The sequence below is a fragment of the Pholis gunnellus genome (assembly GCF_910591455.1).
Source record: "Pholis gunnellus genome assembly, chromosome: 21".
NCBI lineage: Eukaryota > Metazoa > Chordata > Actinopteri > Perciformes > Pholidae > Pholis > Pholis gunnellus.
In genome coordinates this window covers 9,560,805-9,584,595 of record NC_136548.1, presented here as the reverse complement: position 1 = coordinate 9,584,595, position 23,791 = coordinate 9,560,805, and the positions used below count along the sequence as shown (strand labels likewise).

Sequence of the window (23,791 nt, the reverse complement as noted above, 5' to 3'; positions counted from 1 at the left end):
GGTCTTTACACATTGGATTATGTCAGGCTTCAAGCAGCCTGTGCAAGCCTTTGTAGGAATGTTGACCATAAACTGCAGTAATGTGAGTTATTACACAATTTGCTGGGTCAGTGCCATTTGTTTCATCACACATATGATTACATTTCAACTGCTCAACTTGGGAAATCTTGAAGGCAAAAGAAGTCCAGGTTGAAACATCAAACAAGAAACAGAAACTGTGCGGGAAAGTGTTACATCCACATAAACACACACACACACACACACACACACACACACACACACACACACTTTGGTATGGTTAACTGCAGCTATAAAAAAAAAGATTTATACAAATCAATCCTTGGAGCTCTCTCTGCCAGAAATGTAATATTTGTATTTCCCAAAATGTCAGAACAATTCATATAAATTGATAATGACAATGTGTGTTATGAAAGAATTTAGTTTAACATGAAAACATTGACACTTCAATATCACTCCATCATTCTTGACAGAGAGAAAACTGTCTTTGTACAGGTCAGTGTTTATTGTAATTGTGCCAGTGTTTACACACACACACACACACACACACACACACGTACACAACTCTGTAAATTAACCCACACAACAGGTTTCCTGCCCTTCACCACATCACACTTCATTTACCCAAGCCCTGTCTGTGTTTGACTTCTCAAACACAACACACCTTTTCCAAAACAACAAGGACAAGCTGTGAGGCAGGTTTATGTTAGGTGAGTTGACCCAATGGAGAGACAGTATGAGTGAAGAAGAATCTAGAGTGTATAAATGAATGTATGTATGAATGAATACACGAACGAATGAAAGGTTAAACACGAGTAGCATCAAGGTTGCACTAAAGTCAGTAACCTGTGTCAATATGACGCAATCAAAAGGTCAAAACACAAAGTTCTGACTCTGTCTGTGTTGATTTCCTCCTTTTTCTTGCCAAGTCACTGACAACTAAATAAGAACTTTGTTTTTCCTTGACACAAGACAGAGGTTTACCATAAAACCTCGTGGCAGGAAACCTTGCACCCGTGAGTTGAAGATTCCAGGAGGTTCCCTGTACTGTCTGGAGAGAAACACGTTGCTCGTTAACTAATCATCTTGTGATTGGCTGGGCAATTGACTTCAGGACATTCAATTAGGTGTGGCGGTCACTTATCTTTTAAGTGGCACTTCAGAAATCAGTTTGATTTGTCTGACTTCTTGTGGAAAATCACTGATGGCTACAAATATAAGATTAGTGTGACCAGGGATGGGGAAAAAGACAAGATTTAAAGAATAAATAAAAGGGGAAGGGTGAACAGAAATGATTTATTTAAGAAACAGCAATACATGTAGCTTACTTCAGTAAACTATTCTAAAATGTATTCATACTCTGGACTAAAAGTCTGAACCCAATTTATATTATTATATTATTATGAATCATTCCGAATTTACAACATATATATCCCATAAGGTAATATATATATATATATATATATATATATATATATATATATATATAAAAGCACAGCTGTGAGTTAAAACTCTTGTTTTATGGGCATATTTACCCAAGTTATTGACGTTTTTCAACTGCTGTTTCAATTAGCCCCAGTCATGAGCATGTGCACAATATCAAATCTAGTAATACTTTAGAAGTCAGTAAACAATGTGAAATAGAAAACTAAAAGTAAACATAGCTAAAGCAGGTAATTGGAAGCAAATTCATGAGAGAGATAACCTGTCCTTGTGGTGTATGTCCGCTACATTCAACCAAGTTTTACAGATGAGGAACATTTTATTATCAGATGGGAATTTGTAACATTGTATAAGTTATTTTGTGTTAATTTTGCTGTAAAAAAAAAAAATCAGTGGGCCGAGTGGGCAAGTTAGGAGCGTGGCAGTAGACTTCATTTTCATCTCTCTAGTGCATTCATACAGATTACTGCCACTGAGATAGACCAATTAGCATTTTGAATCAACTAAAGTGTTTTACAAAAATGCTCCTCCAAAAAAAAGAATCTTAACAAATGATATAATCGCTTTAGCCAGTTATTATCACCCTTTTTGCATTGAAAATGTGCAATAGGCAGATCATTAAATAAATAAAGGAAAAGTAAAACAGACTTTTTTGCTCTTATTTAAAGGCATGTTAAAAATCTAAACATGAGTTAAAACCTAAATGTGCTTTTTGTATTCCTGTCAGCTGTTAGATTCATGACGAGCTCGGGAGTCCACATGTTGCTGGAGCGGTATGAACAGCCGGACAGCGCCAAATCCTGTGCGCAGTACTTCGTGTAGCCACAGGGTGGCGGTAAAGGGCACAATCTCCGGGTTGCTCAGAGTAGAGAGGAAACACTCCTGCAAAACAAAGACCGAACACCATGGGGACACTCAACACTGACCTACATAGCATTTCAAAATACTGTATGTGCCTTGCTGCTGTTGAATCAGTAGATAAATGTACAGTAGAAGCATTTAATTAAATATTGTGTCGGGAGAAGTCTTACTGAAAGAGGATCCCAGTTAGCTCATCAACAAGGCCACCTGAAAAAAAAGCAATACATACAATATTTTAAAAAGGCCAAAGTTGACTGAATATGTAAATAAACAAGGTGCACGCACAGTACGAGTACAAGTATTTACCTGGTGTGCAAATTGTGTTGCACAGTATTGGGCAAATGTAGCAGGATGAGCATTCCTGGAAGACAAAAGGGTTCAAATGAGGAGGCTCTTGTCCCACTGAAGCATTGTCTTTAATGTGTATTATATAGACAAAGTTTATGCAGATGCTTACTTGGCAGTGCTCACAGTGGTCCGACTCATCTCCCTCTTCACAAGGGCATTTGTCACAGTTATTAGAGCAGTGCTAAAAGAAGCAGGGGGAGGGGGGGACACACATTATGTACAGTTATTTTTAAACTTTTTAAACTTAGACTATTCATTGCAACTTTACATTCTTGTACTACATGATTTTACCTCACAGATGGAGCAAACACTACACAAAGAGCCATCGCGGAATTGCAGCAGGTCAGTGGCGGGCTCCACTTCACTTGTGTTATCTGCTGCGTCGTCATCTTCAAGCTCATCTAAAGTCAACAGAGTCAATCATAAATTAGGCCTCTAGAGCTACAGCGATAAAGCAGCCTGATCCACATTAGTTCACTGTTGATATATCGTATCGCCAGAGACAACCGAAATAAGCCAGTACCAAGAAGTATCAAAGCTTTTTCAGTCAACCGCTACCTGCATTTGATCCTTTTTGTACCCAGATATAGAGAAAAATACTATCCGTATGGTTTTGCTCAAAGCCAAACACGGCAATCAATCTTTGATCAAATGTGACGTGTGATTGGACCGCTGCCACACCAGCATTTGGCAAGGTTGGCAGTTCAGCGAGCCAAGAGAGCCACAAAAATGTTTGAAATCGTGGTTTGGTCCATCAGGCCTGTGGCGTCAGATCAAAAATAACTGCGGTGGTTTTGTGGCATTATACGCAACTGAATACATGCAATCAGATGATGGGTATCAAATAGAAAACAAAGTTAGTAAATGAAGTACTCTTTTGGTATCTGTATCACTTTACTGTACTGGTATCGTCATTTTTTAAACCATACCCAATTGGTATCGCTGTGTATACGTAGTTTAGAAAGTGTCCCCACTGAGTATTTTGTCCATCACTTTGGTCCAGACTGAAAAATCTCAACAACAATATGCATTTAGACATTCATGGTCCTCAGAGGATGAATCCTACTGACTTTGGTAATCCCCTTACTTATCCTCTAGCGCCTTGACGAGGCCAACGTTTGTGATTGAGAGAGAAATATCTCGTCAACCACTGGATGCATTGCTGTTAAATTTAGTAAAGACATTCATGATCCCCCAGAGAATGAACTGTAATAACTTTGACTTCTCATCTACCATCATCACCAGGTCAAAATGTCAGTTTGTCCTGATCAAATACCAGCAAAACTAGTGACGTACCAATAAGCCACACCTGTACTATGTGTTTAGTGCTAATTAGCAAATGTTAGCATGTTAATACGCAATATAATACAAACATTATACCTGCTAAACATCAGCATGCAAGTACTGTAAGCATGTTAGCGTCACATGGCTGTAGACTCTCTTGTTACATTGCAAAATGTCCTGCTTGGTGTGTATCTCCGGCACAATTCCTTAAATAACACATCTAAGGGATCCTTATTAACATTGTTGCTCGTGTTATGTTTATAAATGTAAAAAAAATGAACCTTCCTTTTTCCAGAGATCATGAGATCATATGATTAGTGTCAGGTTGTGTTACAGTCAGTGCTAATATGCTTATACAGCAATGTTTATTTGAGTCGCCTGTCAACGTTTCAGAGCAGTTAGCCTTTAGAGAGAGAAGGCAAAATGCTGCACAGATGAGTACTAACAACAAAAGTAAGACGTAAGGTCAATGAGCAAACTATCCCCAACACACGCAAGCTTCCATATGACACTGTGTTTGCACAGTGACGAATAAACAGCAGCATGAACACTAAAACCTCCTCAGACAAATAAGCACTTCTTTTGAATATCGCTTATCTTTCACTTTATCAGTACCTGTTTTGAGGTCTCAAAATGGCCACACTGGTTCAACAAAAGGCATGAAGGGTTTAGATACTGCTTGGTGCCGGCTACCTCACCGATAAGCTGCTCTATTTTAGGATTGATATGCGTGACAGTGTTCCTACGGTGGCTGCCGCTCGCCTTATGACAGAAGAGTTAGGAAACTATGTGGTTTACTTTGTACTGACTGGTTGCAAGTATTTTAATAAACCCAATATATTAAATAAGTGGGAATACCGTCATCTTCCTCTGCTGCAGTTGCATCCTCTTCTTCCTCCTCATCTTCTTCCTCCTCCTCTTCATCAGCATCATCGGCCTCCTCTTGCTCAGCTAACTCAACTCCTTCAGTTTCGTCGTCATCCTCATCATCGGACGCCTCCTCTTCCTCCTCTGCTGCTGCCTCGTCGGCCTCCTCTTCCTCAGCATCATCCTCGTCTTCCTCATCTGCAGCCTCCTCCCCCTCCTCATCGTCTGCCTCTTCTTCAGCATCGTCCTCGTCTTCCTCATCTGCGGCCTCCTCCCCCTCTTCATCGTCTTCCACTTCTTCAGCATCATCCTCGTCTTCCTCATCTGCCGCCTCCTCGCCCTCTTCCTCGTCTTCCTCTTCTTCAGCATCCTCCTCGTCTTCCTCATCCGCAGCCTCCTCGCCCTCTTCCTCGTCTTCATCTTCTTCAGCTTCTACCTCCTCTTCCTCATCGGCAGCCTCTTCTTCTTCCTCCTCCTCATCAGCCTCTTCCTCTTCTTCCCCCTCCTCCTCCTCCTCCTCCTCGGCAGCCTCTTCTTCCTCCTCCTCCTCGGCAGCCTCTTCCTCCTCGTCTTCCTCCTCCTCCACTTCCTCTTCCTCCTCCTCGGCAGCCTCCTCTTCCTCCTCATCTTCTTCCTCCTCCTCCTGTTCATCAGTTTCTGCCTCATCATCTGCCTCTTCATCATCTTCCTCATCATCCTCTGCTACATGTTCTTCTTCCTCACCTGCGCCATCATCAACCTCAGTGGTTTCGCCTTCTTCAGCCACAACCTCCGCAACATTTCTGGCATGGAGGCCTTCGTCTGCTGCGGCCACGTCCTGGGCACTCACTGCTCCAGAGAGCGGGCCCTGCGATGGGCACAGGAGGACCAGCAGGAGCCCCACTACCCAGCCTTTCACAGGTGCCATGTTGGAAGACACAGTTGAGGACACTCTTCTGAACTACAAATCCACAACCGGGTGATTATCTCCACCCTGTTTCTTCCGGCAAAAAACAAAAACAATCAATGGGTTTTTAACACACGTAAAAACAGTTAAATCCGCGGAAAACGTAGCAGCGCTGCAGGTGATTCAGAGATATTGTTCAGCTCTTTGCTCCGAGCTTCAGAGAGACGGGGAGAGGAGGGCCACGATCACAAGACTAACAGAGCAGAGTGCCAGCCTTGTGTTGGGAACGCAGAGGACACAGTGCAAACAAAACTGGGTGTGTGGTGTAGTTGTGTGGCTGTGAGTGACAGGGGCACATGTCCGGGAAGAATGCTCCTGATGCCCTTAACCCAGTGTATTAGAGAGGTGGGTGTGTGCTTATGTCAGACAGGGGGAAGGGAAAAGAGAGGTCAAAGAACATATGGAAATGAGAAGGAGGGTTTAATTGCTGACATTAAATAATTCCTATTAAAGCTGATGAAGTTTTAATTTGATATAACCTTTGTTGTAAAACTGATTAACTAATTCAGGAGAGTATGTATGGGTACGCACATAGAAGAAGTTAGCTCCTTATAGGTTTGGACAACAAGCCTACTTAGGTTTAGGAGAAACCGGTTGGGTTCAAATAAACCCTTTCTGGCAGAAATCCAAAAGGACAAACCTCTTCCATGTGCGTTACTGTTCACACTTGTATGTCTGTTATTCATTACCTTTATTACAATAATTGTAATGTAATTCCAGCACACATCTCTAAATTCCCCATAACAGAAACGAGCCAATAAAGAATAAAGACATATAATAATAATAAAAAATAGACAATTCTACAGTTCTAAATGAGACACATAAAGCGTAACAGATGGTATTCACACTCAACAACTTTGACTTCTGCCGTTTATTCTCAGCCCAATCAAATTGTGGGAGGTGTAATCATATGCACCAATACACTCCCTTTATTTCATTTAATCTCATTTTAAACGAGGCTGAAAGTCAGGACTGCATGTGCACACACACACGTACATATGAAAGCAGATCCATTCGAATGAAGTCCTCTCTGGAGGGAAATCGAATACAAATTATTATCTACATTAGTAGTAATACACGCTTTAATGGTGGCTTATAAAATTACCACAGGGTTAAACCAACACCTCTCAGACACTGTCTCAACAGTGAAGGAGATATTTGCTTGCCGGTCGCAAAGCAGTGGAGAACATGTCAGGATGATGTATGGAATAGATGTAAATAGAAGGAAATAGAGATGACAGCAATCTGCACATGTGCAGCAACTTGACATTCCAAAGGAGCTTTATATATATATGCAGTTCAGAGTTTTAATACTGGGTATTCATGACGAAGCCAGTTGAGAAACAGGTCTGAGAGTTTGAGTCTGTGCCAATGCCATTGTGTTGAATGAGGCGAGTTTAAATCAAAATGACTCTTGATGAGACTTGAGTGAGACACACATGATCACTTACATGGGAGCATATTTGCACATGCAGCAGTCATGCAGAAAGTGATGACACCGCCTCCCGCAGTGTAAGCCGCTGGTGCGATTGACAGGTGGCCCAGCCGGCTATTTACAGTAAAGGCTCCTTCAATAGCCCTGCTCCACTATGTGACCTTCAATAGGGCTCTGGCACACTGAAACTCAGCACCATGGTACACCTTTCACACTGTCCGTATCCTCTTCTCTCCGCAGCATATCCAACTATTTCGCTCATTTGTTTGAGTCACACTTTCCCTCAGCGATTCTCTCGTTAAATGCACATAATTTAATGCTATATAGTTCAGTGCAGTGCCGTTTTACGAAGTGTCTTTGAAGCAAGCTTGCTTTAACCAACATTTCATCTCCTAAAGCCACCCCACTTTACCCTTTGGTGTCTTACTAAAATAATAGTTATTATTTTTGTGAACACTTGCAGAGTTAGATTAGAAGATCGATACCACTCTCCTGCACCTGTAACTAACACTAATGAACATGCATCCCGAGTCAGGCTAGCTGTTGCCCCTTGTTTCCAGTCTTTGTGCTAAGCTAAGCTCAGCGTCTGCTGGCTCATGAGGGGGATATCAATCTAACTCTCGGCAGGAGAGTGAATGTCGTGCACGTCCCATAATGTTGAGCTAAATGGTAAATGGACTTGTAAAGCGTTTCCTCGCGTTATTCCATTAACAGTAAAATAATGAATACATTAATACTGCATATACAATTTATTGAACAGAATAAAGTAACAAATAAATGGTTTAACACTTACAGAAAGTAACAGAACACAAAAGTATGAAAACAGTAATGTGCAGTGAATGTAACCTCTGTCAAAATCAGTTTTAATATAGCAGTAAAAATCGATATAAAAACCTTAAAAACAGAATTCCAGCAGTCCGCTTAAAACTACAGGATGAAGACATGATCGATAGAATCCATAAAACACATCATGCTACATTATAAATACACACTTGACTTTGGCATTTAAATATGATCGATTATGCACATTTAAAATATCAGCTTTGGCATTTAAACAATACTGTAACAAGAAGGGATGGCTGCTACACTTTCTTTTTCAGTGCAGAACAAATAAAAGTATTTGCTAACTGAGTCCAGTGATGAACAGTAAGAATGGTGGGTGTGTAGCAAGGGAGCAGCCAAAGTAAAAGCACTTGAATATCGTCTTAAACCGACCCTGAGCAAGTGAACGCATCCCCACGGCTGGATCAGGTGGAAGTGGAAGAAGAGAGGAACGAATCTGTGAGGAAGAGGCAGAATACGGAAAGTGAGGGGACAAGTGACTCAAGGGAAAAATACACTACATACTGAATACGACCTGTGACATTCAGACCAACATATTTCTTGTTTCTGTGAAGATACGTGTATGTTTTCTCATTTGTACCTCTTGACGTAGGAGGAGGACGAGGAGGCTTGAACGTGCTGCCTTGTGCCAAAGTATCAACAATCCAGCTGAGAGCATTTGAGCAGTACTCCATCTGAGAAAGAAGATCAAAAGAGTAAAATATGAGGCTACCACAAGCAGTCAGTTAGCTTAGCTTAGCATAAAGACTGGTAACAGGGGGAAACAGCTAGCCTGAAAGAAAGCGTATTTCCCAAAATGGCAAACTATTCGATAAACAAATGTGTGATTTTCCAGACATAAATACAGATTATGATATCTATATTAGATCATAGTAGTCTAGTTGTGATGGTGCAATCACCCGGCCCTGCTATATCTAGATGGGTGACGGTTATACAGGAGAGGTTGACAAGTCATGAGAACTACACAAACAGTACAGAGTGATGAACTCAGTGAAATGCTTTCAGTGCTTTCATTTTACCTCGTTCTCCAGAGCCCTCAGCCTGTGGTCAAAGTCTCTGCTTTCAGTCATATGTTTAAGCACACCGTCCACTCTTTAGATAAAAAAGAAGATATTAACCTCAGTATGGTGGAGACAAAAGATAAATAGCTGAACCGCTACGGTGTTGGTGTGGGAAGGTGTTCTCACTTGACAGACATCCGTTTGAGCCTCTCTGAGTCACTGCTTTTCTGGATCGTGTTCTGGGCAGTCAAGAAGTCCTCCTTCTGAATGGTTTCCCACGTCATTAGCCTGTTGGCTGCTTTCCCTTTTAACTGCAACACTGATAGAAAAGGCAAAAGTGTTTCATCATTGTCATCATTCTACTCAGCCAAGGTGTTTCCTGGACCGAGCGGAAACCACCACGGCTGAGTTGAAGCATCACCAAAACTAAACTGACCAAAGTGGTGGATCTTGATGGAGGGCACTCTGCGGATGACCCTTTTGATAAAGAGATTGATGTGAGAGAGGATGATGAAAGGAGGAGCCAGGGAAGGACGCGAGTGGTACTGAACGATCAGGGTGTAGCGCTGGAACTTCCAGTAGATGTCGCTCTTGTCCTGCACTTCGTTGAAGGTGTAGCTGGGTGGACACAAAGAGAGCAGAGTAACGAGTGCTGTGGGGAACTGTAGTGTAGAGAACTTATAGCGTGTCGGTAAAGCTAGCTAGAAACAGATTGACGGACACTGATCTCATTGGTCTGTACCTAAACATGGCGATGAGCAGGTTGATGAGCAGGATATTGGTGACGAGCAGATAAACAATCAGCAGAATTACCACCAGCCAGTTACTAGACATAGTCCTGCACGGCTCCGCGCCGCTCTGAATCAATGTCTCGTTGTGTGTGCAGGGCATGTCCCACTGCTTCCCCACTGGCATAGACACAAAATAAAGAGTAGATTAAAATATGTCCTGTTTTTATATATTATTATATAGATCTGCTTTAAGTTTAAAATAACAGTGAATTCTTATTACTGTGCTGCAAAGGATGTGGGAAAACATCCAGTTCATACATTACTCTTCGACTGGTTTCAAACTGTGCGTATTATTTTCATGCATGACACACAAACAAACTAACACATCTACCATCCATCTCCTCCACGGGGATCTGTCCAAAGATGTGCAAGTACGGCCTGTAGAAAACCCGGCGGAAGATGCGATCTAAGCTCGGGTCATAGGAGTAAAGCAAAGCCTGATTGGCTACTCCGTACGCCATGAGCCACACCATCAGGAAGAAAAGGAAGAAGAAGACGTCCTTCATCTGAAAAGGAGAAATTTCTTTCCGTCATTATAATGCAAACATCTTGCTATGACATCGATTCGACGTCAACTTATGGAAAGGTTTCTCACCATCTTGCCAACAATGATGATTTTCGGCCCCAGCTGCTTGTGAATGGCAAAGATGTGGATGAGACGGAGGGTGAAGACCATGTAGTCCACACACAGGAGATCCCGGCCAAATCCATAAGACCATGTGAACATCCTGAAACACAGAGTGAAGCAGGTACACAGTTATAATGGCACCACCCGGTGGCCAACATGTGAAAATGACTGCAGGTTCTCAGCAGGAATTTGAATATGTGATGGCGATTTCTGATCATGTTGTTTGGAATCGCACACATTGAGATTCTGCAATATGAAGACCTCCCTCAACAGTGATCTGAAAATGTGAAAGGTTTTGGCATAATCCTGTAGCAGTACATGCCGTCTATACGGCGCAGTTGTTGTCTGTACCTGCAGATTACTCCCAAAATGAACAGCACCATGGCAATGAGGTCACACTTGTTCCACACATCCTGAATGTAGACTCTGACCCTCTGACGCCAAGTCCTCGTCCCCAGGAAGAACGTCTGAGGGAAGAAAACATCAATCGTCAGTTCAATAAATGAAACAGAACACTGAAAAGCTCTTTCAGTGGGTGAAAACATTTTACATGAAATTATTTTATGTTTAGTGTGAAGTAGATGCACTAAGCGTAACCTTTTGAAGAAGTATGTCTCTCTGCACTCACCTCCCGGATCTCCTCACACACGATGGTGAATACCCAGAAGTACAGCACATACTCAGTGATGGCCGGACCAGCGGGCGGCGGGGGCAGGAAGTCCACCAACAGCACGTAGGCAAACAGCAGGAGGAACAGGAAGTACATCAGGACGTTGCCCAAAAATGCGGTGACGGGTGCAAACCAGAACCGACGCCATCTTGACACTATGAACGGACGCTTTGGCGGTCTGCGAGAGTGGGGTATGCCTGTGAGGAAGGTTATTGGACATGGTTTAGTGAGCTTCTTATAGTCATACATGCGGCTGATGATATGCATAATTCCTGGGTTTTTTTCTTTTTAGAGGCGCTGTGTTTAAAGAGGGCTCACCTTTAATGGTTGCTGACCTGGGAGAGGTTGCTTCTTGTGTATCAGCGTCACTGGTAAAAAAAACAGTCACACATTTTAATAATGAACACAAAACACTACAAATTCATTTAATAAAATAATCAATAAAACAGTGTTCCATTCAAAACTGTGCTACCAGATATGTCGAAAAAGGCAGAACACTGCCAATTGAAAAAAAACCCAAAGATTTTAAAAAATGGTATTGGTTTTACATGTGCTTGATGTCCGAGAAAGAGAAGACGGTGGTGCCATAGAGGCTGTCGCTGTCCTTGCCGTGTCCGTCCTCGTTCGGCTTCTCCTCCTCCCCTTGATGCTGGTCGTCTTGTTTCCTGTGAGGTCGGGTATGTTGTAAAGTATCAGTCCTGAACTCTGCATCCAAAACAAAATAATACTAATGCGGATTTTACCTGAAGGCGATGATGTTGGTGTAGCAGAGGACGGGGCAGAAGAAGGTGAGCAGGAGCCTCCACACATCCGTGTTCCTCTTCATGTCACCCCACCAGATCTGGGACAACAGAGACTGGAGGAGAAGATAAAATAAGACCAATTTCACCCAAACTGCTATTCATTCATTTTGCTCGATGTGAAAGTGGGATGTGTTGAATGTGTAGTTTTATATCATCGTTCCTTAATTATATTAATATAGTGCTGAAATGCCTTTATGGACATTTAAGCTGCACATCAAATGTTACGCATTGATTGGCCGAGCATATATTTCAATATATAGGAAGAGTTTTATTTATAAAATGATTTATAAAAAAATAAATTGTGTTTTAGCCTTGATATCTGGGAAAGCCAGCTCAGGTTACAGTTTTAAACTAAATTTGAAAGGGACTAAGCATAAAGAGAACTGGTTGAACTGTCAAACAAAGTCAGTGACTTGTTGCAACACACCTGTACTCCGTCATGGCTGAAGAATAGCCGTGCGTCGGCGCCCATGCCCATCTGGAGGCAGGTGGTACCACCCCAAACTGGAGATTTCCTAATCAGTAGGGTGAAAGAGCGACTCTCATTGCTCCGATAGCAAGAGCTGAACATGTCTGAGATGAGGGAAAGACAAGTGCATTAATCAGCTATTGTTTAAATTAGTTAAATTAATTAAATGAGTTGATGGTGTGTTCAATGTTCATGGTCTCACCATGTGCCAGGTTCTCAAACTTCTGGGCCAGCTCTTTCATGGACAGTTTGGTCTCCGCCTCAACCTCCAGCTTGGACAGTTCCCTCAGAATCTTACAGCCGCTCAGAGCACTGAGCACCGTCTCCCCCGACTTTGGAGAGACAGCAAAAGAAGTCAGGGCAGACAAACTCTTTCATACGGGTACTGATAGAGTATTTTGCAATGAAGAGGGTGTTTATGTACATGTTAGTTGGTTTAAAGAAGTATACGTGCTACTGCAGACACAGTTCTGAGCCTGGTTGCTCCAACAGCTCAGAGGATTGTAATGAGCTACAGAACAAAATTTGGGCTTTTTTTTTCTCTCTTTTTTTTACCATCTCCCAGAAGAAAGTGGCCATCTCGTTGCGGTTCTGGAGGACGGACCAGATGAAGAGCGAGGCCCAGGGGTAGAGGCAGCGCCTTTCCTGATAAAGGCGTTCACCCCGCAGCAGCTTACTGGCATGCTGGGATGGATGAAAAGAAGCAGGGGAGGGAGTATCAGAGCGACTGTGAGAAAGCCACAGTGACAGGTGGCTTTATTAGCTTTCGTGTACAGTACGTCTACATGTTAAGAAAGTACCCTAAGTGCTCTCCTCTTGGATGAGATCTGCTCTAAGCCCAAGACATCATAGTAAAACGGCTGGCAGATGTCACCCATTAACAGCTCCAGGACCCTTGCAACCTGTGGAAAACAAGGGGGTAGAGTAACAAACAAACAAAAGTGTACGTGTCAACACAAGTTTTCTTGACACTGTTTTTCTATTGTACTTGGGAAAAACTAGAACAGAGTCTCTCTGGAAAAATCAAACCTCGAAAAGGCTAATCTCTGTCACTGGGCCACTCTGCATGTTCTCTGTTGCCACTTTGTAAGCCGAGTCCTGCAGGTTCGATGCCGGCGCAGAGGCCGCAGTTCCTAGCCGCTCCACGAGGCGGCGCTGAAGTAGATAGTAAAGCACCGTCCCATCAGCCACTGAGCGGTAAAGGCTTTCCAGCCTGCCGTAGGTCAGGTATTCCAGAATGTTGAAGCCATTCTCGGTGAAAAGACGCACAAACTGAGGCTTGTCGTTGATCAGGGCGTCTGTCATGGAGTCTTCTAAGTCCTCGTCCTATTTGATTGAAGGTTTCAACACAAGGTCAATACTTCATTTTAAGACATTTTCACTTATTTCAAACCAATGTCATTGCACAACAGCGCTAAAAGCGGTACTACACATAAGGCGTCTATTTTAGAGTGGTAGTATTTTCCCCCTCACCCTCCAAAGGATGTCTCCATTGAAAAGTTCACTCTTGGCAATGTCAACCCTGTTCCATGTGACCGCCAGCTTCAGCTCTTCATTGTAAGGGCTGCCCTCAACTGACGCACGATGCTTACTAGCTAAAAAAAACACAGAATCACACACATACATCATAATCAAGACGTGTTGCCACATAAAACAGCAATTTCCATAATTCAAATTAGTTGTATGTACCTCCAACCAATGTTTTGAGCAGGACTGTGTCAAAGTCATTTGGGCCCTCCTGCTCTCCATGGTAGATTGTAATGAAGTCTCTGTTCTGGTAGATGCTCAGAGCCTGGAGACAAAAGAAAGAAAAACAGAACTTTTTTTTTGGAATATATGACCTCAATTCTTGGTGATACTGAGAAAGAGACTAACAAGCAGACAGATAATGATGAAGAAAGATGGTCCAATCCATGATATCGTTAAGCGGACTGCCTCCCCGCGCAGGATGTCTGGCATTCAGAGATTGTATCGGGCCATTTGAAGTTAAGCACCAACAGAAATAATTAACCAGCAAGTAGAAAAGAAGATTACGAGTCTGTTTTCAATCACGTCCAAGTGCAATAGATGGCAAATCACACTGATTACGTTACGATAAGGACACTGACGAATGAGTCAATAACCAAACAATAAGCATCAAACTCACACAAATCATGTTGGGAGCTGCAGCTGTGAGGAGGGTGTGTTGGGAGTGTAGAGAGGCGGACATGTATCGATGTCACCATCATTCACAATAAAGAGCCAGCAAAGATGCTCACTGCTTTGTACATTGCATTCTGGGAGTTTTCTAGAAAGTCCAATTTCTAGAGTAAAAGAGTGATTTTGACAATAGAGGTCCTCAGGAGATCTGGAGCAGATTGGCTACACACAATGCAGCCAGTCCTTGTACGGTCTACTGTGTTACAAAAACAATCCTACTGTGTCACACGAAGACTGAAACTGACTTCCAAACCGCTGCTTGTGGGGGATTTGATTGTAAAAAGCAGCAAGAACAACAACAAAAAAAAGTCAGTCGTTTCAGGAATGTGGGACAAACTGAGACAGGGAGTAGCTAGAAGTCTACAGGCCCAGCAGAGGCTCATTACATGCCACAACTGTAACGCGTCAGATGACATGAGCAACATACTGATCATTTTGCTGTAGAACCTCGGCAGCAGCAGCGAGGCTAAACATGTAAGCATGCCCTGAGGGATAAGGGAGAAGAAAGGAAGACTGCACAGAAAGTGTATTGGCAATCCTCCCATTGTGTTATGAAATATACCGGGAGAATAGAATCTTGACTTTATTGTATTCAAAAAAAGGAAATTTGAAAACTGAGACCATGAACGTCAAAGTGAAACGTCACGGCAATCTAAACCCCCGTAGGGGCTCAATAAACGGCTTCTTCCTGTTCTGCGTGTCAAAAGCAGCACACGTCTCCGTCCGCAGCACTTACCCGTTCAACCAGTTTGTCCGACTCTGCTTCTGAGGGGAAGTGCTTTTTAAACCGTTCTGCAACTTTGTCTTTCAGATCCACGCTGGGACCCGCCTCGCCGTCTCCCTCGCCGGACGACTGGACAACCGTGGCTGACGACAGGTTGTCCAAGACGTCGCTCAAGAAGTCAGCCAGGCCTCCCGAGCCGGCCAGCACCAGCCAGGGCATGGAGTTTTTAAGAGAGAGATCCACTCTCTGATAGAAATTAGGAAAAGAGAGAGAGATTTATTTGCTTTACAGTACATTTGACTGTTAAAACTGACCCAATAGCTTCTTTGTGGCAATCAACCAACATAAAAAGCAGCGTCTGTACCTCCAGCATGCTTGCTTCCCCTGATATCAGCATACAAAGGACAGGGATGTCAATGCTGCCGCTGCCTACAAACACACAGACATTCTTACAGTTAATTGCTACAGAGCATTGGGGAATTCTTTTGTTTGCACCGACGTTAATGGAGATATTCTTATTATGTTTGCAGACTAATTACAAACCGTCTGCATATTGTTTAAGAGATTGCAAGACGACAGAAACAGCACCCGGTTACATTTTGGACAAATCTCTGCTTGATTTTACACGTTGAATAGCTGGATCTCAAATACTTGCAGGGGCACGCAATAGCTTTCAACCTGTGGATTGTCCTGTCGTCACATGCATTAATGTAGGATTACCCCAAGAGGGCCAAATAGCTAGAAATCACAGTTCATGGTTGTAAGAGCTTTGTACTGTTTAGATATATCTCAGTTTCCTAAAAAAACTACTTACTTTAGTCATAAGCATCATATATTCTGCAATAACAAACAGTTCCTCTATTCCTACACTACACACACAGAACATTATGTCCTAGCCCCTCTCTCACCCCAGATGCCTGTGCGCTGGTGGGAGATGTAGTCCTCCAGTTTGGCCCTGAACCCCGTCCCTCCTCTGCGTCCCACACTCCCATCGTCCACCAGCAGGAAGGCCTGGTAGTTGTTGTCCAGGCAGCAGGAGTCCCGGGACATGTTCTGGACGTAGTACTTAGCGGGAAAGCTGCCCTGCAAGAGGAACAATACAGGGATACGATATAGCAGGTTATTTTTTGGGGGATCCCCAGATACTCCTAGTGTGTAGAATGCTGCATGATACTAGTCAACAACACATTTTTTGGTACACAGTATTTGAGTGTCTGTACAACCTGAGGGTTGACCAGCTGCTCTCGGTTGTGCACCAGGCCCCAGGGAGCGATACCCAGCGCCACCACCTTGTTGAGGGACACCGACGAGGCTGCAGTCGCATGATCCCTCACCGCCTCTCCAACACACCTGCCAACGCCTTCCCGCAAGCCTGCCGTCAGGATCCACGCTCCTGGTTACAGGGAAAAGAGAGACGGGGAAATGTCATGACAGTTTTGCAGTTCAAAGCAGGAAATGTATGCCTGAAAATTAGGCTTAATGACGTCTGCACTATCAGGTTAATGAATAAGCCATAATCCACTAAACTATTGTAATGGGATGTAAATTAGCTTGCATGAGCTTGATTTTATAAACATGTCGATGTGATTTCACATGTCTATATTTAAGCTACAGTGTCTATGAACAGCATGTCTTATGATCTGATCATTCTCCGAGAGAACAGCTGGTTAAAGTGACCTCAGGTGACCGGAGATCAGTATCGCCGTGTTCCACCTGCACTTGGCACGGCAGTTAAGAGGAAATGGCCATTGTAGTCCCAAATTAGGATCGGACCCCAGGGAGTCATGTAGTTTAATGGGACTACATTTTGGAACAGCTGTATTTTTCCTTTAAAAAAAACAAAAACATGAATTGGTTCTATGTCTTCCAAGAAATCACTGACTCATTATTCCACGTTATTGGTTAGTTACTTGGAATTTTTAGAAGAATTTGACTGCAGGTGGAAATCAAGTGAAAATAATCCAGTTATTCTCAACCACTGGTGGGGTACAGAGCGCCTTCTAGTGGATCATAGAGGTAGTGCCTACTGGTAAGAATACATTTATTTTTGGGGGCAATTTACAAAGCAATTTATTTTTATATCTAAATGTGCTGACGTTTGCTCGGATAACGTCCCTCAACACCAAATATCTCTGCATATGGACATTAGAGTGATAATGCAAAGCGTGCATACTTCTAACTGGCATGTGACCTATGGCCCACCTTCATGGCAGTGTTTGAAGTGGTGGTTCAGCTAAGCACAGTTTCCTTACATAATATGTTTACCTGTGCTTTGTGAGGCTTTCACCAGGCCCTGCCTCAGGACCTCCCGTACCCAAGTCTTCACCTTTGTCCTGCCTTCCCCACCCACTATAGAAACCACCAAGTTAGGCGACGGAAGACCCCAGTGGGCTGTCATCAGGGTGTAGACCATAGACGGGGGTGTGTCCCATGACAGACGCAGGAACTAAGAACCACGAGAGAAACACAATGGACATTTGATTGACTGAAGGATCAAACGCATTTCATCTGAGAATAACCTGTGACTGTGTTAGTTTTGATCAGTGCACATATATGTCAGTGCATTGTGTTTGTTTACAGCAGCTCTTGGTGCATTTAAACCATTATATATATAAACTAAGGATGTAGAGATAAAGCGCATGCAATGAGCCATTCAGAGAACAGGACGACCACGCACATAGCTGTGCCTTTTGCTGGCTCCCGCGAACTGCAACTCTCCAAAGGCATCAGTTGGGTACTCGGAGGAGTGCTGGGCGCTGTCCCAGTGGTTGACAATCGCTGTGCTGAAATAGTCCCCGAGAGCCACAGAGCCATGGGCATCTCTTTCACCCCCGCACTGACACAGTGCGCCATTGCTGAGAGAGAGGGAGAGAGAGAGGTGAGAGGATAACACATGTAAAAACATGATCATCCGTCGCCGCAGTAAATATACACCGCCATCACAGAGGAATGTGCTCCACAGAGTTCACAGTACCTGAAAGAATCATCTACGAAGGTGGTGCACACTCTCTTCTTGATGATTTTGGGGATCCAACTCTGCGAGACATTTTTAAACAGGTTAATACAGACAAATTATACACAGGCTGTTTCAATTTAAAGTTTAAAGACACCCCTACCCTTCTGAGCTTGGAAGTCATGAGGCTTTCAGGGTGTAGGAAACGGTTTAAAGTGAGAAACGTTGGCTCAGAGGGGAAGATAAGCTGTGCCTGAACACCTGGCTGTGACTTCTGACATGGTGCTGTTGTTTCTGTGTGTGTGTGTGTGTGTGTGTTTGTGTGTGTGTGTGTGTGTGTGTGTGTGTGTGAGTGTGTGAGTGTGAGAGAGAGAGACTGATTCTGTGGCGCAAACCTACAAACTAGGGAGCTACACTGGACTCCTTTTCACAACTTTAAACTGGACTGGACTCTCTTTACAACACTATAAATGTATTATTTTCATTTAGCCTAAATAAATTCACCTTGAACCCACTGTCATGTAAACATATATTACATAACGTGACGACATCTGTCTCGCGGGGCATTTTGACACGTAAAAAGTCACTCGTGTAACAACTAACACGATGGCTCCGTTGAGCCAGTGAGAACTGTTTGTTACGGATTTTACTTCAAGCATAAACCTGTCAAAGTTATGGAGCGCTAGCAGGCAGCTAGGTTAGTTTACATGTAGTTAACGTGAAGACGCTGGGTACGCTGGGCAATGCATACGGTACAATAGTGGGCGGGCTCTCGTCTTTTGTTTTTACAGTCACAGTTAACTTTGGTTTAAAGTTAATTTAAAGCAACGTTAAGTTAGCATGTGGCTCACTGAAGCACAGTCGATGACACTTAACCGGCAAATTAGCCGTTATTGTCGTTAGCGTTAATTGTGCGACAGTCGAATGTGCATTTGTTCGCTACTAAGTAAGCTAGCTTAACTTGACAAGTAACTAACAGACGTGAGCAGTTGCACTAGCTGGACTACAAGTGCTACACAATGCGGGTCTGTTTACTCAGACAGCTGTAACGCTACAGTGGAGCCGACCGTAGCGGCGAGTCTCACGTTACTGAACCACCAGTTGGTACGTGCGGCGGTCCGAAGCAGACGGACGTGTGTGCATCGCTCGCCATCGTGACTCGAACCTCGAGGAACAACTTGTATCACAACTTCCCCTTATTACATTCATCTTGTATTAAACTGCCTTTGCCAAAAAACTCCACCACAACAGGAGCAGATTTAATTGAACGCCTACCCACCTGGTCCTTCTCCGATGATTTACCCATTTTGTTTCCGTCCGATTCTTCTCCTGTGTCTCTCATGTTTGTTTGGTTTTTTTTTCACTTTCTCTTCGACCGAGAGATCGTGGAGTGCAAAAAAACACTTCAGGGTTTGTTTTGGACCATTTCTTCCACAGAGTAGGCTTATTTTACAGGATTGCAGAGTGATTTCCAATCGTGTCTCAGCAAACCAGGTGCCAGTCAGACACACCACACAGGTGAGGGTGTGGTGTTAAACGGCACTTTGCAGTCCTCGAAATGTATAAAATGGGAGGGGCCAGTCCAAACCACAGATATGTCATACCTGGGGTGTGAGCTGCTGATTCTAATCCTTTTACAACATATATTCATTTCACTAAGATCCCAATCTTTAGGCGAGTGGCATCAGATGTGATGAAGCTGTAAAGAAAACGCTCTTGGCTTTAGGCCTACTGATGACACATATTTGGACACCACTGTAGCAGACAGGGGAAACTGAAGGCTTGCACATTGGGCAATTTGCTGCTGTCAACAATGCCTAAAAATATCTCAAAGTCAGGTCTGGATTTACAACATGGCATGTGGGGCATGGTGCGACAATCAGACCCACACCATCAAGGACAGTGTAAACCTGATACTTTTTGCATTATATAATATATTTACAATTATATGGTCCTTCAGGTGAAATTAAAATGAAATAATACTAATTAATAATTAATAATAATTAAATAATAATTAATCCCTGTTAGGCATTTCCTAAGAAAAATGTTAGGGACCCGTGTACTTTCTCCTAAAAAGCCCCATAGCTTTAACCCATGGGAGGTGCCCAAGCACCCGTCTCTAAGAGTCCCCTTCAGGTTATTACAGGTATGCATAAACTGTAACTCCACATAGTTGTTTGTATTAAATATTTATTGTACGATGCATTTAAATATTGAGGAATTTGTGTTTAAAAAACTGATTTCATTAAGCATTTCACACAGTATTAACGCAGCACACATTGTATGTGGTTGATGAGCACAAATCCATAATTAGTACCAGTCATTCAGAACATGATATTTGGTGTAAATAGATGGAGAAATGGTGAGAACTCTCCATTTCCTTAGTCCTTATAGGCGCCGTCATTCCTCTTGGCCCTATCTGCCGAATCCGTGAGGGTCATCGACATTCTTTGACTCATCTGTTCCATTTTTTTTGCTGATCTGGTATAACGCGTTGGCCAGGTTGTGGAGCTGGCATGTCCCGAGCTGGCATCCACGCTGGGGTGCACGCCGCAGACGTAGCTTCACTCTGTGAATGACGATGAAGTAAAAGAGGGGTACAAAATCAAAGTTCTGGCTTTTAAAAACATCGCGTTACATTTACAAAATAATGTCCAGTTTTCAAATAAACAGCCATGATTAGAAGAACTGAAATACTGAAATGCAGTTCCTACAATATGTATTCTGCATTAATCCTGCATCAGTAACCTACAACAGACATTAATATGTGATATCATATAAGAAAGCTAGTGTTTTCAACTCTTCCTTGTCCTGGTACTCCTGTAGTCTATTGGTAACGGCCACTTAAGCTACATTGTGAATGCATGTGCTCTTTTGTACCTGTGTCTCAGTGCCTCCAGGTCTAGATGTTTGTCTTCTGAATGAAAAGGGATGATCTTCAGTGATTGAGCATGCTGCTGCTGCTGCTGCTGCTGCTGCTGCTGCTGCTCCTGCGTGTCCTCTGTCCTTTTCACCCCTGAAGCCTGGACAGTGTCCCCTGGGACGACGACGTCTGCGTCTGACCTGTGGGTCCATCAGAAAAAGGTATTGTCATGAACAAAACAACAGGTTTTCAATACTGTAATGTATCAATAAACTATTATGTAGCCCAGGTTTTCCATATTTGTTTCTACTTTCCTTTTGTAAAGACAGAAATGCTTTGATATTTGTTTTTATAGATTAGCAGGCAGTGCTGGACACATCATCATATACTGTCAGTACTTCCCTCCTATTAGTAGCTGTATATTTACTGATGCTTTTCACTGACCTGTGAGTTGGTCTAAGTGGTGTGGCAGCACTCAAAGGCACAATTAACAGCAGCAGAACGGCTATCTCCATACCGCACGGGCCTGTGGCAGAAAATGAGTGATGAGTGATGCTGAGGAAAACATCCTGTCCTGACCACAATGTAAGGCATAATAATACTGACAGAAGATTTGGGGAAAAGAAATTATGAATTAGAGACCTGTTCAAAATAACACAAAGCATGAAACTTACTGCCAAGAAAATCCCAAAACCTGCTGGGGCTTTTTGAGGAGACCATTCGAAATCTCTTGCTGATTGTTGGATGCCCAAGTCTGTCTCCCCTCTCGCCTTCTGGTCCTTTATAGTGTGAGGGTGGAGTAAGGGGGTGTGTCTGCAACGCAGTCATTTTAGTGTCAGACCAACTCCCACACTTGTGATTAATCAGTTATGGTGGCGGTTTTATTCTTTATTTATAAGACCCGTGATACGAACATAAACAACCTTTAAACAACAGCGTCCAAGCTCAACATTGCACTTATAGGTGACCTTGTACCCATGATGTTTACATTGATTCTTAATGTTCTTTGCCCCCCCCCCCCCCCCCCCCATCCACATCCTCCTCCAGTCCTCTCCTCCTTCACTCCACTTGCTGCTGAGCAATTGTTCCAGAAATCGTATTTTCATTTCCATCACCTGCAGGAAGCCCACACAGCCCAAAATAACCCCAATTCTCCTCCAGGCTTTTCTTTATCGCCTCTATTTTCCTGTGCCTTTTTCCCTTGAGTCACTTTTGCCGTCCCCGTGTTTATTCCTGCAATGTCCTTCACTCACATCCCCCCCTCCCCCCACACACACACACACACACAGAGTGTTTCAAAAACAACTTCTTGATGGTACACCTTTCCTCAAAGATAAACAAAAATACATTTTAAAAAAGTCATATTTTACAGATTATCTGATACAATGAATGAGTTAAGGGTTTGTTGGACAATGATAAATGGTCACATCATTCAGAAATAATGATCTTTTCAGGTTTGGCACATGGCCATTCTGACATCTCTCTAGGAAATGAACCAATATTCTTTAACTTTTAATAATACAGTTAATCTGTGGGGAGCCATGTGTCTCATTTTTTTTCAAGCTCCACTCTCCCAGCCTCTCTCCCTCTCTCCCTCTCTCCCTCTCTCCCTCTCTGGGAATCACAACTTCCCCTCTCGAGTCTATTGTGAGTCTTTCCTGTGACAGCCATCTGGGCAGGTTGTGTGTGTGTTGTCAGAGTATAGTGCACTGAGTCATCAGTGCGTGCATGAGCACACACGGATTAGCAGTGAAATCATGAACCAGTCTTGTGATTTCACAAACAATAAAGAAACGGTTTACACCGAATTTCCTATGAGGTTACAACTTGCATGATGGCATTGATAGCATGCCAAAAGAAAGCAAAGTCGCTTGGTGAACTAGTGCCTGTACATTTACTGCTGCCTAGCTTTGAGCAAAATGGGGATTTCTGACAAAAACATGAGCATATTTTAAATATTTTAAACCAAAATGAATGCATACTATAATAGAATGTAAACTTAGTGACTAATAAGGGCGAAAACAATGAGTGAAGTACTAGATAAGTCAATTAACAGGAAATGTATTTGCAAATATTTTGATAATTGATTCATTGTTGAATCTCTTCTTCAAGCAAGAACGATAAAGCTCCCCTACTTTAATATGATGACATCACCATGGGCTTAGGTAAATTAACTTAATAAATTACAGGAAGTTGTAATATTTTTTTTTCATCCCCCTTGGGGAGAATCAGGATCTTTTTCTGCTCCCTGCAATGAAATTTAGAATAAATTAGGAATGAAGAATACGTGTAATTACCACATTGGTCGATTAATTAAAGATCCCCTTTAGACATGTTTAAGAAATATAAAAATCAGCTTTGCATGACAATTTGTGTCTGATGGGGGGGTTTTTTTGTCAAAAAATATAATACAAAAATGACATCTACTCTTCCTTCCTCATTGAAAAATCCAGAATCTATGAAGATGCAAATATTTTTCATTTACCAAGTTGGTAAAACTTAACTTTAACCTCCTCTATTTAAAATCCATAAGTTTATGACATACAAACATATAAAACATGGAGATCCATACTGACCAAAACAGATGTGTATTGACCCTTAAAGCTTACAGACGTCAGTTGAGTTTTGGCTACATACAGTATATT

The 23,791-nt window shown here is 42.8% G+C and overlaps 3 protein-coding genes across 3 annotated transcripts; all 3 read right to left on the bottom strand.

The window, feature by feature from the left end:
* Positions 1-1,303: 1,303 nt before the first annotated feature.
* On the bottom strand, positions 1,304-5,994 carry LOC306713517 (uncharacterized protein). Its single transcript, XM_079183241.1, has 6 exons — positions 4,813-5,994; positions 2,962-3,071; positions 2,780-2,851; positions 2,629-2,683; positions 2,493-2,529; positions 1,304-2,343 (listed from the first exon to the last, which is right to left on the bottom strand). The coding sequence occupies exons 1-6, from the start codon at positions 5,726-5,728 to the stop codon at positions 2,322-2,324; spliced, it is 1,212 nt and encodes a 403-aa protein (XP_079039367.1). The 5' UTR covers positions 5,729-5,994; the 3' UTR covers positions 1,304-2,321.
* Positions 5,995-7,946: 1,952 nt separating this feature from the next.
* Positions 7,947-19,796, bottom strand: LOC306713083 (transient receptor potential cation channel subfamily M member 4-like). The gene is made up of 28 exons (XM_079182656.1): positions 19,563-19,796; positions 18,305-18,366; positions 18,008-18,185; positions 17,596-17,776; positions 16,554-16,723; positions 16,239-16,413; positions 15,695-15,759; positions 15,343-15,576; positions 14,097-14,199; positions 13,881-14,002; positions 13,437-13,733; positions 13,208-13,309; positions 12,963-13,091; positions 12,610-12,739; positions 12,366-12,511; positions 11,879-11,991; positions 11,684-11,800; positions 11,454-11,503; positions 11,094-11,332; positions 10,817-10,932; positions 10,433-10,565; positions 10,169-10,343; positions 9,789-9,954; positions 9,483-9,664; positions 9,233-9,365; positions 9,065-9,137; positions 8,626-8,719; positions 7,947-8,481 (listed from the first exon to the last, which is right to left on the bottom strand). The coding sequence occupies exons 1-28, from the start codon at positions 19,623-19,625 to the stop codon at positions 8,450-8,452; spliced, it is 3,780 nt and encodes a 1,259-aa protein (XP_079038782.1). The 5' UTR covers positions 19,626-19,796; the 3' UTR covers positions 7,947-8,449.
* Positions 19,797-20,466: 670 nt separating this feature from the next.
* On the bottom strand, positions 20,467-21,886 carry LOC306713101 (uncharacterized protein). Its single transcript, XM_079182680.1, has 4 exons — positions 21,821-21,886; positions 21,591-21,672; positions 21,164-21,346; positions 20,467-20,852 (listed from the first exon to the last, which is right to left on the bottom strand). The coding sequence occupies exons 1-4, from the start codon at positions 21,864-21,866 to the stop codon at positions 20,699-20,701; spliced, it is 465 nt and encodes a 154-aa protein (XP_079038806.1). The 5' UTR covers positions 21,867-21,886; the 3' UTR covers positions 20,467-20,698.
* Positions 21,887-23,791: the final 1,905 nt, after the last annotated feature.

Bases quoted from the DNA above. Each gene is read 5' to 3' on its own strand.
- LOC306713517 (XM_079183241.1), bottom strand. From the start codon at position 5,728: ATGGCACCTGTGAAAGGCTGGGTAGTGGGGCTCCTGCTGGTCCTCCTG. The intron at 2,852-2,961 runs GTAAAATCATGT...TGCTTCTTTTAG, and splicing joins GTGTTTGCTCCATCTGTGAG to CACTGCTCTAATAACTGTGA. The intron at 2,344-2,492 runs GTAAGACTTCTC...TTTGTTTTGCAG, and splicing joins CTAACTGGGATCCTCTTTCA to GAGTGTTTCCTCTCTACTCT.
- LOC306713083 (XM_079182656.1), bottom strand. From the start codon at position 19,625: ATGAGAGACACAGGAGAAGAATCGGACGGAAACAAAATGGGTAAATCA. The intron at 14,003-14,096 runs GTACATACAACT...TGTTTTTTTTAG, and splicing joins GCTCAAAACATTGGTTGGAG to CTAGTAAGCATCGTGCGTCA. The intron at 12,740-12,962 runs GTAAAAAAAAGA...GTCTCTCCAAAG, and splicing joins CCACTTTCTTCTGGGAGATG to TCGGGGGAGACGGTGCTCAG.
- LOC306713101 (XM_079182680.1), bottom strand. From the start codon at position 21,866: ATGGTCTCCTCAAAAAGCCCCAGCAGGTTTTGGGATTTTCTTGGCA. The intron at 21,673-21,820 runs GTAAGTTTCATG...TTTCTGCCACAG, and splicing joins GTTTTGGGATTTTCTTGGCA to GCCCGTGCGGTATGGAGATA. The intron at 20,853-21,163 runs GTACAAAAGAGC...CGTCATTCACAG, and splicing joins CTGGAGGCACTGAGACACAG to AGTGAAGCTACGTCTGCGGC.